Source organism: Argentina anserina, chromosome 6 (genome assembly GCF_933775445.1).
Source record: "Argentina anserina chromosome 6, drPotAnse1.1, whole genome shotgun sequence".
Lineage (NCBI taxonomy): Eukaryota > Viridiplantae > Streptophyta > Magnoliopsida > Rosales > Rosaceae > Argentina > Argentina anserina.
Genome location: NC_065877.1, coordinates 14,100,730 through 14,118,827, shown reverse-complemented (window position 1 = coordinate 14,118,827; position 18,098 = coordinate 14,100,730). Strand labels below are relative to the sequence as shown.

At 38.7% G+C, this 18,098-nt stretch overlaps 2 protein-coding genes across 2 annotated transcripts; one reads left to right on the top strand and one right to left on the bottom strand.

Moving 5' to 3' along the window:
* The first annotated feature begins 3,892 nt into the window (after window positions 1-3,892).
* LOC126798221 (homeobox-leucine zipper protein HAT14) lies at window positions 3,893-5,833 on the top strand. The gene is made up of 4 exons (XM_050525113.1): window positions 3,893-4,250; window positions 4,424-4,752; window positions 4,890-4,969; window positions 5,171-5,833. Exons 1-4 carry the CDS (start codon window positions 3,995-3,997, stop codon window positions 5,526-5,528), a joined length of 1,023 nt encoding a protein of 340 aa, XP_050381070.1. The 5' UTR covers window positions 3,893-3,994; the 3' UTR covers window positions 5,529-5,833.
* Window positions 5,834-14,146: 8,313 nt separating this feature from the next.
* Window positions 14,147-17,312, bottom strand: LOC126796967 (protein trichome birefringence). Its single transcript, XM_050523674.1, has 5 exons — window positions 16,327-17,312; window positions 15,810-16,002; window positions 15,507-15,700; window positions 15,226-15,384; window positions 14,147-15,013 (listed from the first exon to the last, which is right to left on the bottom strand). The coding sequence occupies exons 1-5, from the start codon at window positions 17,253-17,255 to the stop codon at window positions 14,641-14,643; spliced, it is 1,848 nt and encodes a 615-aa protein (XP_050379631.1). The 5' UTR covers window positions 17,256-17,312; the 3' UTR covers window positions 14,147-14,640.
* Between the last annotated feature and the right edge of the window lie 786 nt (window positions 17,313-18,098).

The window sequence follows — 18,098 nt, the reverse complement described above, 5'->3', positions numbered from 1 at the left end:
TTAGGCTTTCAACCAACGTCCTTCTAGAAAATCCAATAATGGGTTTTTACCAGTTTTTCTTGTCGTTGAATATTTGGTCATCATGTGTCATTATATCTAATAATTTGCGAATGCAAGACATCTTAGACTATAAGGTCTTGATTGAGGGGATGAAAATGAAAACTAGCTAGGCTCAGTGCCTCAATGATCACGAGTCAACTTGATCGGGTGCAACAATGGAGGTAGACAAGTATTGATAACGATTGTTCTACCGATTTATCTTCCACTTCAGGATAGAGTGACCGACTCTTGAGAAGAGTTACAAGATAGATGATTTATTTGCAAAGCATATTAGAGAGAAAACAAAAAACTTTGATTCACAATATCGATTAAAAAAAAAGTAATAAAACCGCCACTCTCTTACATATACTAGTGAGATTAAAAAAAAAAGTACTCTCGATGATATCAGCTAAGTTGATTCTCAATATCGACCTTACTGTAATGTAAGTTCACTTTGACCAACCAAAGTTAGGTTAAGCTACAATGCAGACGTGGCAGACAGGCAAGCTTGACCTAATCACTATAATATATTTGCGGTGCTTAAGGGGGTTAATTAGGGTTTATCTCATAATTAAAAGCTGGATTAGCAAGAGTCATGCATGCCTGATTGCTTGATGCCACAAATGAAAACGAAAGGGTCCCAACTGGGAAGCAATAATTGAGATAATATAAATATAATCGATTCTCATATATAAATATTTCATTCCCTTTTGCTGTGAAACCCTATCATTAAAGCCTGCATGACTTCAATTATTGCAATGATCCCTAAAGCATGACATATCTGACCTGCTCAGTCCATTTTTATTACGAGAGCTATTTAACCCACGCGCGCGTCGGGACCACCCAACCAAACAAACAGACATCCATCTCCCTCAAATTATTGATTCATTCAAACTCGAAATCTCCATTGGATGCCCTTGTCTGAGCTTTCAATGGTGTCTATCCACCACAAAGCCCAAGCCACAAGCACATACATGAGCAGTTTGTGCTTCTCGCAGACACAAAAGCAAGTTGCCCCCATAAACTACTCCACACGAAAGAAAAGTGATTAGTGAAAAAGTGCTTCTCTTGGAATCCTAAAAGATTACCACTTTGTCTGCTTCAACTTAAACATATTTATATTAGTCAATGACCCCATCACTCATATGGTTTGTTTTCTCTTCTCCCCTTGTATAGGATCATCATTTGACATGTTACGTACATAGTAATAATTGGACTATATATTGTTGTTTCACTTAATTATATGATGTAATTAGTTTATCGCAGTTCAGATACTTCATATTTAACCTGACAGATGACAGTAATACGTTCTTGTTTGAAAATCATCTAGTCACAATTCAATAGGGTCGGATTAAGTACAGATTATTGAAAATTCTACGGTGTTCTAATAGCATAGTAGAGATTTCGATCTAATATGAGTTTGAAAAGAATGCACACCAAAGTTTTTCTCTTTATTGGCAAACCCAAGTTAAGATCTTCTCTACTAACCAATCATGCCCGAGAAAACGGAATAGGGTGTGGCTCCACCCAAGAATTGGAATGATACGTCACTCACAACAGAACAGAGTAGGTAAAGTTGTGTGTTCTCTCTCTCTCTCTCTCTCTCTCTCAGAGAAAGCTTATTCAGCCCTGGCTAGCTGCTCTCTCTGGTTGGTGAGTCAGCGGTCCAAGACTCCAAGTCTCCAAGCTAGGAGAGCCATCAGAGTCATTTCATTTCAGCCCAGAAAAAGACGATGAGAAAAAAGAAAAAAAAAAGTTGGAAACTGGGAAGAGAAATCCCCGATCGACTTTAGCTTAATCGGCTATCATTTGAATACGAACAAAAACCCAACAGTGCATGGCAAACCCTTATCATTGTGTATTTGGTAATAATAACACCCCACATCATTCCCCCTTCATATTACCATCATCATCTTCTTCTATCATGATAATATTTTTAAGAACAACATGCCCCCATCATTTTTATGTCCCTGTCGATTCATGAGTTTTATAATTATGTTTTAATTGATAGTTTTCTTTTATTTAGGTCATCATAATCGTGGCCCTTGTTTGGTAAGAAAAGAAAGGACAATTATTTAGCAAACAGCGGGGACGATAATCACCTTCACATGAATTAACTATGCATCACATATCTTCTATATTTGATTGAATAAAACATTATTTCCTCAAGTATGCTTTTAATATTGTAAAACCTACCCCCCCATTGCTATTTATTTTCAGCATAAACATCAAACTGATTTCAATTTCTCATATTCTATGCCAGTTTCAGTTGATATGTCATTTTCATATAAAAATCTCTCATAGAAAACAAGCATCTCATAATCCTCCTGTCCAATATATATGCTAATATGCATGACTCTTACAATTTGAATAATCTCTTTGAATAAATCAAAAATGGATATAACTTAAAATTATATTACATTAAATATTCGAGTGGTTAATATTGATCCCTCAAGAAATGATGATGGGATCGCAATGGTTCACCTTCGCGGTTGGAGACATTTTCAGTGTACTATGTAAAGAGCATAGTCAATTGATCTTGCGTTACAACGTGAACAAAATTTAATTTCCAGAGTATGTCATTGCGCTGAAATTAATTCACTGACCTAACCTATCTAAATTAGCAAGAACTAAGGTGGTGATTATTATTGTCCGTTTTCTTTTCACTTGGGGCATTAGAAAAAGAGTAATTATTTTGTGTACCCGCCACAGCACGTGGCACTGCCATGTGGTGTACATAGTCAATCATATTACACTATGGCATAATAAATATGTACGCAGTGAAAATGGTAAAAATTTGTTTATATATAAGAACCAATTAGAAATAATCATAGTAAAAATAGACAAGTAACATTAAGGGGGTACGTCACGTGAGATATGTAGCGGGTATATATAATAATTTTTCAAATAACATTAAATAGATACGTCATGTGAAATATGTGTCGGGTATATATAATAATTTCTCAGAGAAATAATACACGTCTTATCCATCTCTGATTGCAACCATTCACCTTCGCTGCTTTGCCGTTTCATCGAGATGTCGTACTCCTATTAAGGAGAATGGGGAATTGATCTTGCATTTAAATGTGAAAACAAATTGATTATCGTGTGTTAATTCACTCACTTAGCTTGTTCAATAGCATTTAGAAGTACGTAGCCCGTGGTTGGTACCATCACCTACTTTCTCTTCACCCGGCAATTATAAAGAATTGATCGACTTGACGACTTCCATTTCTTAGGCAAATGCACGTATTTATCAGTGGATCAGACAACACATATTTAACAGAAACAGTTCTGTTATTAACGTAAATGGTACATTGAAATTAAACTAGTTCATGACTAGTGTTTGAACAATAACTTGTACAGTATTAAACTATGAACTGAAATTATAGTGGTCGTAATGCATGGTAGATATTATATCGGATTTACCATATCTAGTCTTGTATATATTGACAATCAGAAGACAACAATATATAGTCGGAAAAAAGAAAACAATCTTTTGCTGCAGAAGATCGAGGAGCATGCATGCGCTAATAATATTTTGACTACCAAAAGGATAAAATCTAAATCTATTCGTGTTTTCATTTTGGTCTCTGACCCCGACTCCGACCCGGATCCCTCTCTCTCTCTCTCCCTCTGATCTCGTGTATCTACCGTTGTCTAATTAAATAGATTCACGTGCGTTTGTCAACCTGGATTTGTCGGTCAATTCATCTCTCTCTCTCTCTGAACCAAAAAAGAAAATGAAAGGAAGGTTGTGTTTCTGTGTTTTACACACATTGCATTATAATATAAACAGAAGAGTGGATAGACATAAGACTATTTATTAGACTTTGGTTCACTTTGGTCTCTCTATACGGCTATACCTCATTCCCCATCTTTCTCTCCTTTTATACTCCACAAAGGCCCTTCTTCCTTTTCCACAGTTATTTTTCAACCAACAACAACAACAGAAATGGAGCTTGCTCTCAGCTTAGGCGATGCTCCAAAGCAGTTTCTCTTCCTTGACAAAACCCCAAGCGTGGGCAGCAGCAAGGATCTAGGGTTTTGCATGGCCCTTGGAGGCAGGGAAGGTTATGATCAAGAAGATGAGAGTAGTCGAAGAAGAAGAAGGGTTTCATCAGATCCACCTATTCAGCTCAATCTCTTACCTTCTGCTCCGGTCATGAAGACTTCTTCCCAGCTTCGCTTCCCCTGGCTCACTGATAACTGTAAGTACCTAAATACCCGTTCTTGCTTCTTCGTTTTGTATATATGTTCCTTTTCGGCACATGATCGAAATCCATTTGGGTTAATTATCTTGGGAGCCAAACACGTCCCCAAATCTTTGTGTGATGTGTGCTCAAATGGGGTTTTGATTAGATGGGTTGGCATTTTATTACAGTGGCAGTGTCCGAACCGGCCGGTCTGGATGAACCAGGAAAGGGGCTGGATGTGAACCGGTTCCCAATGGTGGGGGTTACGGTCGACGAGGCAGAAGACGCGGCGGCGCAGCTCTCATCTCCGAACAGCACCGTCTCGTCTTTCCAGATGGACTTCGGTGTCAGGAGAAGCAAGAGAGACTTGGATTTGGAGGTGCTCGAGACTGAGAGAGCGAGTTCAAGAGCGAGTGACGACGACGAGAACGGGTCGACTCGGAAGAAACTGAGGCTCTCAAAGGACCAATCGGCTTTTCTTGAAGAGAGCTTCAAAGAACACAGCACCTTAAATCCCGTAAGTCAAAAAGTAATAAACACAAATCGAAAATTCAATACCAAAGACTCGATCTTTGTTTCTTTTTTATACATGTAACGAAGAAATCCTTGGCCTTTCTTTACTAGTTGATTAAACTTTGGCTGCATATTTTGCAGAAGCAAAAAATAGCTCTGGCGAAACAGTTAAATCTTCGTCCACGCCAAGTGGAAGTTTGGTTTCAGAATCGAAGAGCAAGGTATTTATTTTTTATTTTCCTTACTCCTTTTGGATTTATGTTTTGTGTTTGAATATATGTAATCTACTCCTTACCCATTACCAGTACTGTTGTATTAATATTTTGGGGAACTGTTCAAGTACGCATGGATTTGGATTATTTTGTTGCCTGCATTGTTTGGTGAAATATTCAATGATGTAGTTCAAATTTGATCACACACAGGACCAAGCTGAAGCAGACAGAAGTAGATTGTGAGTACTTAAAGAGGTGCTGCGAAACACTGACAGAAGAGAACAGGAGGTTACACAAGGAACTGCAAGAATTAAGAGCCTTGAAAACATCTCAACCTTTCTACATGCAGCTTCCAGCCACCACTCTCACAATGTGCCCCTCCTGCGAGCGTGTCGTGACCACCGCCTCCGCCAACACTGCAACCACCAACCCAACCACCACCATCAAGTCTTTCTCTTCTCCTTCTGGTGTAACCAACAACCATTCAAGGTTACACAGTCACAGTCCCTTTGCTCAATCCCAGGCACACATGCAGCCTCAGGTCCAAGCTAACAAAGGAGCTGCATGATCGAGATCGATCTTTTAGAAGATCATTCTTGCTTGTTACTCCATGAAACAATCCATTTGTATATATTTTTGGGTTTTGGAGTTTGGTTTTACTTTTATTTGTTTATTTCATGGGGTGTTTTCCCGATCTTCGTCTCTGTGGTTTCTTCTATAAGGTTTTAGAAACCAGAGACTAGTTGGAGAAGGGTGATGATGATATATATTTGTTCATTGATCAAGAGGATGAGAGTAGGAACGATTTTGGTAGACATCAAACCCCTTCGTTTGAGGATTTCTTGTGTACTGATTGCACTAGTATTTTTCGTTATTATTTGTTATGGGGAAGATCGATTTTAGAAATGACATATGGTGTACATTACTACATTAATGGCTAGTCACGTTTTTCCAATGATTTCATCATGCATGAGAATAAAGATCGTTCGTGGTGTGAAATATCCTATAAAACTATGATGATTGAAGAACCCAGTACAGCAATATTAAATGTTCATCCTATAGATCTTGCTTCTCTTGCTTACTCTTGCCTTTTAGTTACGTCTTTTTTCTTAGACATCAAATACAGTACTTTTCCTTCTGTAGGCCTCTGTAGAGTTCTGTTACCAGACGGTAATTTATAATACAAATGACTGAAAGTAAAATGTAGACTCGATTTATATAAAGAAGTATATTTCATAATTATTCTACGTTAGGGATTACGAGTCATAAAGATCACTTACTGTTTAATTTGGACGTCTTTAAATTTATAAGGCTATTTAAAGATAAGAGTTTATCCCTACAAATTTAGATTCATCTGCAGTCTCGTGCCATGTTGAAAGATGACTGCTTAAGAATACTTAGCATGCATGTTTTGACACTTTGTGCTATCATTTATTTATTAGCTATCATATTAGTGATTTAAGTAGACAAAACACCACTCACGAGTAATTTACTGTTGTCATTCATTGATCTTAGTACAGGCATATCAGTATATGTATGTATCTCTAAGTAACGAAACATGCATGAGTGAAAGAACAAGGAGAACTTTCCATTTTGAGTTAGGCTTTGGCAAAATTTCTTCTAGTTTCCATCTTGAAAGGACAAGAAAGCAGGTGCAACGCTGGGCTTAGAAGTGGAGCATACCCTTGCAAGTAAGTGAACCAACCTAATACAATTTTAATATCAACAAGACAAACTGAGAGAAGAGTTTGGGGGATAAAAAATATCAACAATTTGAGTCCTCAAAATTATATCGACATTCACTTGAGAAAGAAACAAAAATACCTTCTTGGCATGGGAAATCCATATGTACAACAGTAAGGGTTCGAATAACCCGAGAAATACTAAGCTAGGTAAAACTGCACACAACTCAGTGAAGAAACTAGTAAACGTATGAAAAGGCGGAAGTAATTCTACAAAGGCAGATTGTATTATCTCCAAATCTATGTCCTATGTGTGCACATACATTTGAAGACACGGTTGGCATCTTTCGTGATGTCCTATTGCTTCTACTATGCTTGCAGCACCTTTGTTCTGCACTCCAGTATACATCTCCCGGTTCTCCCCTGCATTTCATTTCATAGAGTGGCTGCTTTCCAATGCACAGTGCATTTAGTCTTCCTGCTTTGGTCTTCGAAAAAATAATTATGGTAATGTGGGCTACTTGGAAGAATCGGAATGATAAACTATGGTCAGATTACTCAAATACATCAGTACCAGTGCATTGCCGCATACCATTCTAATAGGGTCAATCCCTCCTTAATGGAAGTGAGAAAAATAGGTGATGTTCACATGAGTAAATTAAGCACACATATTGCTTTGGTGACCCATTAATTGATGGAGTTGATTTTGTTGAAACTTGGAGCAACCTTTGTTGAAAGTAAGAAACAAATCTACAACCTTATGGTGGTAGGTGGTTGATTTATTTGACAAAAAAGAAGAATAATGCATTGATGAGCATGCCAACATTGAGCATGAATCAAGGAAGAATATTGACTTTGTTTCCATGCATGTTACATGCAAATGCATGAATTGCACAAAAATCAAGGAAGAATATTGACTTTGCTTCCATGCATGTTACATGCAAATGCATGAATTGCACAAAGATGTTTACCTATATAAAGTGATGAGAAATGGTGCAATAAACATAGAAGAACAATAAGAGAGAGATCATCTTGTGTGTGATCAAGAGTGAGAGATAGAGAAAAAACTCCAAGTAGAGAGATTTGTGTGTGTAGCAAAATAAAGTGTGTGAGAGTGTATCACTTCAAGTGTGAGTCTTGAAGTAGTGTTTATCATGGTGTAACATTTCTTCGTATAGTGGATGTTTTTTATTGTTGCTACCCGTGGACGTAGGCATTTTGCCGAACCACGTTAAATCCCGGTGTTCTCTATCATTTTTATTTTCCGCTTGTGATTGTGAGTTATTTCTATTTCTATTCTACAGTTCATTCTTCCGCATTCCCCAACAGTGGTATCAGAGCTCCTGGTTATGACTGGGAGCTGTTAGAATGGAAGGATCACGAAGTACCATGATCAGACTCAACCACTCCAATTAGATTACCTGAAAGCCGAGAATGGAGGATATTCTCTATTGCAATAATTTGCATGAGCCGATCGAGGAAGACGATGCCAAGCCAAGTGAGATTTCACCAGTAATTTGGACGGAGATGAACCGCAAAGCCATCGGTCATATTCGTGAATGGGTGGACGATATTGTGTTTCACCATGTTGCCAATGAAACCGGCGCGCATGAGCTTTGGTTGAAGTTGAAGTCCTTATTTGAAAAAAAAAGACTACTGCCAAGAAAGCTTTTCTCATTAAAGAGCTCGTCAACATGAAGTATCGGGGAGGCATTCGAGTGACCGAACACCTCAACAACTTTTAGAGTGTACTCAATCAATTAGCCACGATGAGCATGAAGATTGATGATGAGTTACAAGCGTTGCTGCTGCTCGGGTTGTTACCAGATAGCTGGGAGACATGTGTTGTCACTGTAAGTAACTCTGCTCCTAATGATGTATTATCTATGGAAAATATTAAAGATAATATGTTGGACGAAGAAACAAGAAGGAGTTCTTCATCAAGTTCAGAAAATGGTTAATTCTTCGTTGCGGAGAGGAGATGAAGGAGCAAGAGCAAAGGACCCAGAAGTCACGAAAGGAGTATGAACAAATCCAGAACAAGGTTTAACGGAAAGTGTCATCATTGTGGTCTTCCAGGCCACATGAAGAAAAATTATAACAAATTGAAGCGGGAATTCAAAGAAGCGAGAGAAGACGCTACTCATCAACAAAAGGAGGACACAAACAATGTTGCTGTTGTGGTGTCTCATGATGAGTGTGAGTTCCTGTCATTTGGAGGTGAATGTCTACTAGTAGATAATCCTGGAGTTCAATGGATCGTTGATTTCGGAGCCTCGTTTCATGCCACCTCTCACGTAGAGTTCTTCACTATGTACAAAGCATGTGACTTTGGTAAAGTGAAGATGGGCAATGACATCTACTCCAATATTGCTGGGATTGGAGATATTTGCTTGGAAAGAGATGTGGGCTGTCGGTTATTGTTAAAAGATGTGAGACATGTTCTTGGTCTACGTCTCAATCTTATGTCAACTGGTGTACTTGATCGACAAGGCTTTCATCATCACGGTGGTGATGGAAAGTGGAAGCTTACCAAGGGATCTCTTGTAGTTGCCAGAGGAAAAATGTGTTGTACACTCTACAAGACCTATGGAAAGATATGCAAGAGTGAGTTGAATGCAGTCGAGGAATCTTCTCCAAGTTTGTGGCATAGACGTCTTGGCCACATGAGTGAGAAAAGACTGCAGTTGTTGGCAAAGAAGTCATTAATTCCTGTTGCCAAAGGTAACTCACTAGACTGTTGTGATTATTGTTTATTTGGTAAGCATAAGAAAATTACAAAGACTTTCACTAGGAAAGAAAATATTCTAGATCTTGTATATTCAGATGTATGTGGCCCGATGGAAGAAGAATTATTATGTATGCATAACTATTTTGTTACTTATATTGATGATGCTTTACGAATGGTTTGGGTTTATTTGTTGAAATCCAAAGACCAGGTATTCAAGACGTTTACAATTTTCCATGCAATGGTGGAAATGAAGACTGGAAGAAAATTGAAGTGCCTTCGTAGTGATAATGGCGGAGAGTACATAGCGCACGAATTTAGAGATTATTGTGCAAAGCATGACATCAGACATGAGAAGACAGTTCCTGGCACCCCTCAACATAATGACATAGCAGAGCGGATGAACCGTACTATTATGGAGAAAGTCAGATGCATGTTGAAGATGGCAAAATTATCAAAAGAATTTTAGGGAGAAGCTGTGAAGATTGCGTGCTACCTAATCAACAAAGCACCGTGTGTACCTTTGGAATTTAAGACTCCAAATGAAGTCTGGACCGGGAAAGATGCATCATACTCACAATTGAGAGTATTTGGATGTAAAGCATTCGCATTTGTATCCAAGGAGCATAGGAAAAAGCTGGATGACAAGGCAACATCATGCATATTTGTCGGCTATGGTGAAGAAGAGTTTGGCTACCGGTTCTAGAATCCAGAGACTAAGAAATTCATAAGAAGCAGAGATGTGGTGTTCCATGAAGACCAATCTATTACAGATTTCAACAAAGAGGTACTATCAGATGCAACAAGTGATAGTCGCATTTATGATTCACCGTTGCAGCAGGAATCCAATGTTGGGCTGCAAGGTGATAGAGTTGAAAATGTACCTAACACGGAAGATGCTGAGGTCGAAGATGAAGGGGAGCTTGATCAGGGAGAGCAGCATGTGAATAATCAAGTAGTTCTTCGTAGAAGCACCAGGAGGCAGATTCCATCCACCAAGTATCCATCATCTCAATATATTTTGGTGACTAATGATGGAGATGATCCTTATGCAAATTACATCATTTTGACCAGTGAGGGAGAGCTTGAAAGTTATAGGGAAGCAAATATTCATCAAGATCATGACAAATGGAGACTAGCCATGAAGTCTGAGATGAAGTCTTTACTAAAGAACAACACCTATGAGTTGGTGAAGCTTCCTAAAGGCCGAAAGCACTCAAGAACAAGTGGGTGTTCAAGTTAAAGCAAGATGAGAATGAGAAACTGACAAAGTTCAAGGCTCGCTTAGTTGTCAAAGGATTCAGCCAGAAAGAAGGAATTGATTTTGATGAGATTTTCTCACCTGTTGTTAAGATGACTTCAATTAGAGTCATTTTGGGCATGGCTGCAAGCATGGATCTAAAGGTGGAGTAGATGGACGTGAAAAGTGCATTTCTTCATGGTGATTTAGATGAAGAAATATATATGGAGCAACCATAAGGCTTCGAAGTCAATGGAAAGGAGCATATGGTTTGAAAATTGAAGAAAAGTCTGTACGGATTGAAGCAAGCACCAAGACAATGGTATAAGAAGTTTGACTCTTTCATAGTGAGTCATGGTGCAAGAGAACGTCAGCAGATCCGTGTGTTTATATTCAACAACCCATTGAAGGTAATTTTATCATCTTACTACTTTATGTAGATGATATGTTAATTGTTGGCAAAGATACTGCTATGATTCAGTAGTTAAATGCATATTTATCAAAGTCCTTTGATATGAAGGATTTATGACCAGCTAAGCAGATTTTAGGCATGAAGATTGCTCGTGATCGTGGGAACAAGAAATTGTGGTTATCACAAGAAAAGTACATTGAGAAGGTACTAGAGTGTTTCTACATGGAGAAAGCAAAACCAGTTGCTACTCCACTTACTAGTCACATGAAGCTCAGCTCAAAGCAGTGTCCTATGAGTCAGAAGGAGGAGGAAGAAATGGAACAGTGCCATATGCCTCAGCAGTAGGGAGCTTGATGTACTCGATGGTTTGTACTAGACTAGACATAACACATGCAGTTGGTGTTATTAGCAGATTCTTATCTAATCCAGGCAATGAGCATTGGAATGATGTCTAGTGGATTCTAAGATACTTGCGAGGAACTTCAAAGATGAGTCTATGCTTTGGAAGTGGCAAGTCTGAACTAGTTGGCTACACAGATGCATATATGGCCGGGGATATTGACATGTGAAAGTCCACATCCGGATACCTGATCACGTTTTTAGGAGGAGCTGTCTCGTGGAAATCAAAGCTACAAAAATGTGTTGCTTTGTCAACTACAGAAGCAGAGTATATTGCAGCTACGGAAGTGTGCAAAGATATTTTGTGGTTAAAGAAATTCCTACAGGAATTGGGTCATACACAACAAGAATTTGTTTTGCATTGTGACAGTCAAAGCGCGATTCACTTGAGCAAAAATTTGAGTTTTCACTCGAGGTCAAAGCACATTGATGTGAGGTATCACTGGATACGTGATGTGCTGGAAGCTAAGGAAATGCTGCTAAAGAAAATTCATACAGACAAGAACAGTTCGGATATGATGACGAAGTTTCTACCGAATGAGAAGTTCGAGTTCTGCAGAAGCGCGTCTGGAATGGCGCATCTCTCCATCTAAGTCGGGAGGGGGAGATTGATTGGGTCAATCCCTCCTTAATGGAGGTGAGAAAACTAGGTGATGTTCACATGAGTAAATTAAACACACCTATTGCTTTGGTGACCCATTAATTTATGGAGTTGATTTTGTTGAAACTTGGAGCAACTTTTATTGAAGGTAAGAAATAAATCTACAACCTTATAGTGGTAGGTGGTTGATTTGTTTGACAAAGAAAGAAGAATGCATTGATGAACATGCCAACATTGAGCATGAATCAAGGAAGAATATTGATTTTGCTTCCATGCATGTTACATGTAAATGCATGAATTGCACAAAGATGTTTGCATATAAAGGTATGAGAAATGGTGCAATAAACATAGAAGAACAATAAGGGAGAGATCATCTTGTGTGTGATCAAAACTGAGAGATAGAGAGAAAACTCCAAGTAGAGAGTTTGTGTGTGTAGCAAAATAAAGTGTGTGTGAGTGTATCCCTTCAAGTGTGAGTCTTGAAGTAGTGTTTATCACGGTATAACATTTCTTCATATAGTGGAGGTTCTTTATGGTTGCTACCCGTGGACATAGGCACTTTGCCGAACCACGTTAAATTCCGGTGTTCTCTATCATTTTTATTTTCCGCTTGTGGTTGTGAGTTATTTCTATTTCCATTTTACAGTTCATTTTTCTGCATTCCCCAGCACATTCTTCTAAAATGTGTAACTGGTATGATGAATATAGAGCTGCTCATACTGGCAAGCCATATATAAAACCATTTCAGAAGCTTCAGCATTGGAAATGGAAAGTACCAACGTCGTTTAGACTGAAGCTCAAATGCTTAATAGTGAGCGATGGTGCTTTCGTAATTGCCATGCTAAATTACACTGGTGATGGTGGTGAGATATGCTAATGGTACACTTACATATTGCTGGTTTCTCAAAGCTAGCGCATATATGTCATGTAGCTTCAAAAGAACCGGTGGAGCTATTAGCTATCAAGCATGGAGTTGAAATGTTCGCCATGCTCCAAAGTATGCAGGCTACAATTATTGATGTGGAGAGTAATTTTATGAGCGATGTACAAGCAATCTCAGCTAATGGATTTGATGATTTTGATCTTTCTGATGAAAACAGTAATTTCTTTTTTATATCCCAAAGAGTTTGAAGACTGCGACTATCCCAGGGAGCTGATGCCCCATAACAACCAATTGGCCGGGTGCTCTGATGACGATTTAAACACTAATTGGCAGTGTGATGATGCTCCAAAATCCTTGTGGATGCACTCATCTTTCGATTGTAACCATTTGAATTAAGGATATTCATCCTCTTTTCTCAAATAAATATTTAAGTGTGATTTTGTCCAGTAATTTTGTTATCAAGAATGGAATCCATGCATTCATTTATATACAGTAGTGGCCTCCTGAACCTCGTTGAAACCCTTTAGAAAAGAAGAGGAGAGTACCAACAATCCACTTTAATTTGCTAACAAATTTGATTCCTTAGAATCTATAGGAACTAACCAAAATAGATGGGATGAAATCATTTTTCCTATGTCACCTATCCAGAATATATAGAGGCTGGTGTAAGCCTTGAAGCCTACTTAGCTCAAAGGCCGAGAGCTATATAGGCATTGCCTCTCTGAGCTTGTATTTAAGGAACTGGGGTTCAAATCAGAGGTCTCTATTTTGCCCTGCGGAGTGTGGAATGTGATGTTTCCCACCCTTCAGTAATCGTTCGTTCGTTCTACTCTAGCTTTGGTAAGGGGGGGTCCTTCATTCTCAGATACATCGATTTTACAGGTTCCTCTTTCAATCATGTGTATTGCATATGTAGCTAATGCGGTAATTAAGATCCTCCTTGGAGTAAATACATGTGGTGCCAATGCCATATTACCCAAGTTCCAAGATAACAAACAGAAGAAGGGTAAATTACTAAACTAAGAAATCTCTCATACCAAAGAAACATTATTCTAGAGTAACTTAGCTCTCACGACTAAGACTGGAGTCCCAACAAGGTAAAAAAAGGGAAGCAAAACATGACTAAGAGTCTAAGACAACAAATTATGTTCAAACATGGATCTCCTGACTCTCAATTATAGTATGGAATGTTGCCAAGTTAGAACCAAACATACCATGTGACAAGTAAGAAAATGAGAGACCCTTACATCGATATAGATTAATATATTCAATTCATTAATTGCAGTACAGAGTCAGCAACTTCATACACAAATAATCATAGGAACATGAGATTATAATATATCCCACTATTTTATTTTTAATAAAACAACTAAATAATTAGAATCAATACATTTACAATTCTCAGAACCTTTCAAGGCCAAAAGAACAAGATGTGGTAAAGGAGAAGAAATTTACAAGTGAAAATTTCACCCCACCATCTAAAATCCCCGTCTGCACTTTTCCCCTCTTCACTCTTTTCCCTCGGCTCTTTTCATTCACATAAACAGATAATTTTACTACAAGCTCAGGTTCATGTCTCCAAGAACATCATTTTTCTTCACATATCTTTGCTTCTATGTTTTGTATCAATAATACCAAAAAGAATGGCCCAAAAGAGTGTATAGTGCTCTAGTGTGATTTAGACAGTTTTCAGTATGTATTAATTATCACATTCTTAGGCTTGTGCAACCTTTACCTATGCTCTCTTCTTCTGCTGTTGCAGTTGCTCATGCAGATTCTTCTTGTGCAGTTTTACTAGGAGCTCAGCATAAAGAACCTCATTCCAAGTGTCTGGGACACCCGGAAGGCACCAATGGCTGCAGTCCTGGAAGCTTGTTGGGGATTTCTTTTCTGCTTGGGAATACTTTTGCTTCCGGTAGATTGATGGGTGACCATCCTTCCGAAAATCGGTCATTCTTGTGATATTGAGATAGGTGATGTGGTGTTTCATGTTTTTCAACACCTTTTCAAGCACCAGCATCTTTGGCAGGTACGGCCTCAGATAAGTTTCGTTGAAGATAGGTACAGTCTCACTGTCACATTGTCCGCCAGAATTCCATTGTCCACCGCTGTTGGAGGAGAAATAAAATAAAGCACAAGTGAAGCACAAATTTTATAAAATGAAAAAAAGTTGTAAATATGAACACGTTTGTGAAGAAAAGGATTGAATGTGATTTATGTGACTCAAAGTTTAATGGTGATGAGGAATGTTATGATAGAGAACTAATAAAGGACGGCCAGATTAACGCATCACAAACGTAGGTTGATAATTCCAATTTACCTAAAATGGGAAGCAGAATAACCCCGGAAGAAAACCATACTTTTCGCCGTCTTAACACTGTTATCAACCCATTTGGACCAAGTAGTCAAAGCCTTCCGGAAGGCCTCGAGAACGTTCAGTTCACCATAAACATGGCTACCTTCTTGATAATAGTCTTTTCTGCAAAGATTGAAGCTATTTTAGTTCTCATGGATAGGGGTTTAAATTATAAACAGCATCCATCTGGCTTTCAGAACAATAACTTTGAAGCAATATGGCCATAGAAGTAGAGTTAGACGTACCCTTTCGCAGTTTTGTCATGTGTCCACCAGTGTCCAGTGTTAAAAATGAGAATATCTGCATCTTTGTATAAATTAGATGACCGCCCCACCAAATCAAGACGAAGTGTTTCTTTCTTTGATCCATCTTTGTCCGGCATTTCCCATTCTCGAACCAAGAAGGGAGAAACAAAGAACTCCACTGTGAAATTATATTCCTGCCGGTCCATTTAATTAAGCAGAGCATCGTAAGATAAAACTTTCACCAAATATTTCCTCACTGCACAACCTAAGGGAAGATCAAGTCAAATGACAGAATAGACATACCTTGAATATGAAGGAGTATGAAGCTTCCCCGCGAAAATGGGTTCTTCCATGGGCTTCATAAACCTTGCTTTTATCTTTTACGGAGTTTCTTAAAATGCAAACCAGAGATTCCCACATATTCCTATTCAGAGAATCACCAACAAAGACCAAACGCTTTCCTCTTAATAACTCTATCATATGATTTGCATCCAACCTGATCATAAGCAACGTTTAACATTGAGCAAGTCTTGGTCCATCATAAACATAGTATATCACATGATCAATAGCAATATAAAAACCCATAAGTGCAAAACGATCCAAAGGGGCTAGAACTAATTCATCAAATTTCAATTTCAAAAAACCGAATCAAAAGCTCCAAAATTGAAATCCAACACAGATCATTACAAATGTTAACCAATCGAAGCCTATCACTAAAGGAAAGAAATTACATCAAGCAGACCACAATTCACAGCCAACCTTTCATATAAGAAAACTAGAACAAGTAACAAATTGGAGCAGAACATGTAAAACCACATACCTTGGGAGAGTACAATCCTTAGGCTGCCATTTAAATTTCTGATAATTCTTATCCGGTCTACCGTTACGAATACAATTGAACTGCTCATCAATCAAGGGACAAGACCCAGGTTCGTAAAGAGGGTACGAATCATCCTCAACCCATTCCCCATGAAACAAATCACAACTCAACAAAGACCTGATCAAATCCTCCTCCTTGTCCTGCTTCACCGACACACTAGACTCTGTTTCATTCCCCTGTTTCTTCAACACCGCCGTACTATTCGATGTCCCAGCAACACTCTTAGTCTCGTTCTTCCCATTGGCACCCGATTCCGGAGATGAGCTCGTGGAGTTAACAGCCGGCACCGCCACCGGAGTTACTGTGGCGGCAACTGTGGTCTGATTCGCCTTTAAAACTGTGGACTGATCATCAGAATTCGGAGTGCTTTGAGTTTGGTTTTTCACAAGGGTTTGTTCAGGCAAACTTGAACTCTCCTTGGGCGCTAAGGTTGTCTGGTTTTGGCTCAAAACTTGCGGCGTGTCGGAATTCACAATAGGCTGAGATTGGCTCGGCGGTTGTATATTCACACTGGTTTCATTAGATCTAGAGGGCTGTGTTTGTGGAGGGGATGCAGGGCTCTGAAACTGTTGGTAAGAAGAAGAAGAAGAAGAAGCATTGGGGTAGAAGAAAGAAGAGAAGAAGGAAGAGAACTGAGATCCACCACCAGAAGTAGTGGAGGAGGTGCTGAAGATGTTAGTGAACCAAGGGGCACCGGAGTTAGGGTTTGGATTGAAGGCCAAGAAAACAGTGAAGGCAACAAAGGCGAACATGAAGCCATAAGCGAAGGCGATAGTTCGTCTGGTTTTGATAATAGAGAAGAGGCTCTTCATGTCTGAGAGTAATGTTCCGCCGTTGATGGGGTGGCTGTGCTTTGTGGGCTCGGCCATGGTGGGTTGTGGAGAGGAGCCAGATGTGAGAAGAAGAAGAAGAATAAGGGTCTGAAGTGAACGAAGCACCAAGCCCCACTAAACTTTGAGCAGAGAATGGAGTTGAGGAAAGTGGTGAGTTTTACTGTGTTTGGCCTGGGGAATAATATGAATGATTGACCTTAGAAGGAGGGAGTATTTACGAGAGGGCCAAGTGTACAAAAGAGCGATTTCAACGAATTTTTAAAGAAAGGGAAAAGGGAATTTCTTTTGACGCGTGAGGGTACAGTGTTGAGTCGCAACGGGAATGGGCAGGTCGTAATTTTAAGTATTAAAAAATGAAAAGGGCATTAAAGAGGGCAAAGTAGTTGATTAACCACCGGCTTACTACTTTTACCATGTTTCGTGGCCTGATTATTGGGACAAGGTTTTATTTGAAAAAACAAAAAATGGGTAAGCTTTTATAACGTTAAGATTTGACCGAGAAGGTAAAGGTAACTATTGTGATTTCGTAGTAAATTTGAGGTTTTTTTAGAAGAAAATTGGAGGTTAAGTAAACTTTATGAAATTAGTAAATTATATTCTAAGATAATTAACAAAGATCTATATGTAATCCGTAATTATTATGTCTTACAGGTATCGAAGTCTCTATTTCACACATTCTCAAATACGTTTATCTTTCAATAATGAAAGAATAGTGCAAGGAGAATATGAGGGACACATGCCTCTACAATATGTGTTAGATCTAAATAAAAAATTAGTCAAATTTCAGTAGACGGCGTATCTTTTCTACCTATTAGATTTACTAATTTTTTACAATCTCTTATGTGAGGATACACCTAATTAATAATATACTTTAATTTG

Coding starts and splice junctions, on each gene's coding strand:
- LOC126798221 (XM_050525113.1), top strand. CDS start 3,995: ATGGAGCTTGCTCTCAGCTTAGGCGATGCTCCAAAGCAGTTTCTCTTC. Junction 4,251..4,423: donor CCCCTGGCTCACTGATAACT/GTAAGTACCTAA, acceptor ATTTTATTACAG/TGGCAGTGTCCGAACCGGCC. Junction 4,753..4,889: donor AACACAGCACCTTAAATCCC/GTAAGTCAAAAA, acceptor CATATTTTGCAG/AAGCAAAAAATAGCTCTGGC.
- LOC126796967 (XM_050523674.1), bottom strand. CDS start 17,255: ATGGCCGAGCCCACAAAGCACAGCCACCCCATCAACGGCGGAACATTA. Junction 16,003..16,326: donor AAGGATTGTACTCTCCCAAG/GTATGTGGTTTT, acceptor GCTTATGATCAG/GTTGGATGCAAATCATATGA. Junction 15,385..15,506: donor CATGACAAAACTGCGAAAGG/GTACGTCTAACT, acceptor CAATCTTTGCAG/AAAAGACTATTATCAAGAAG.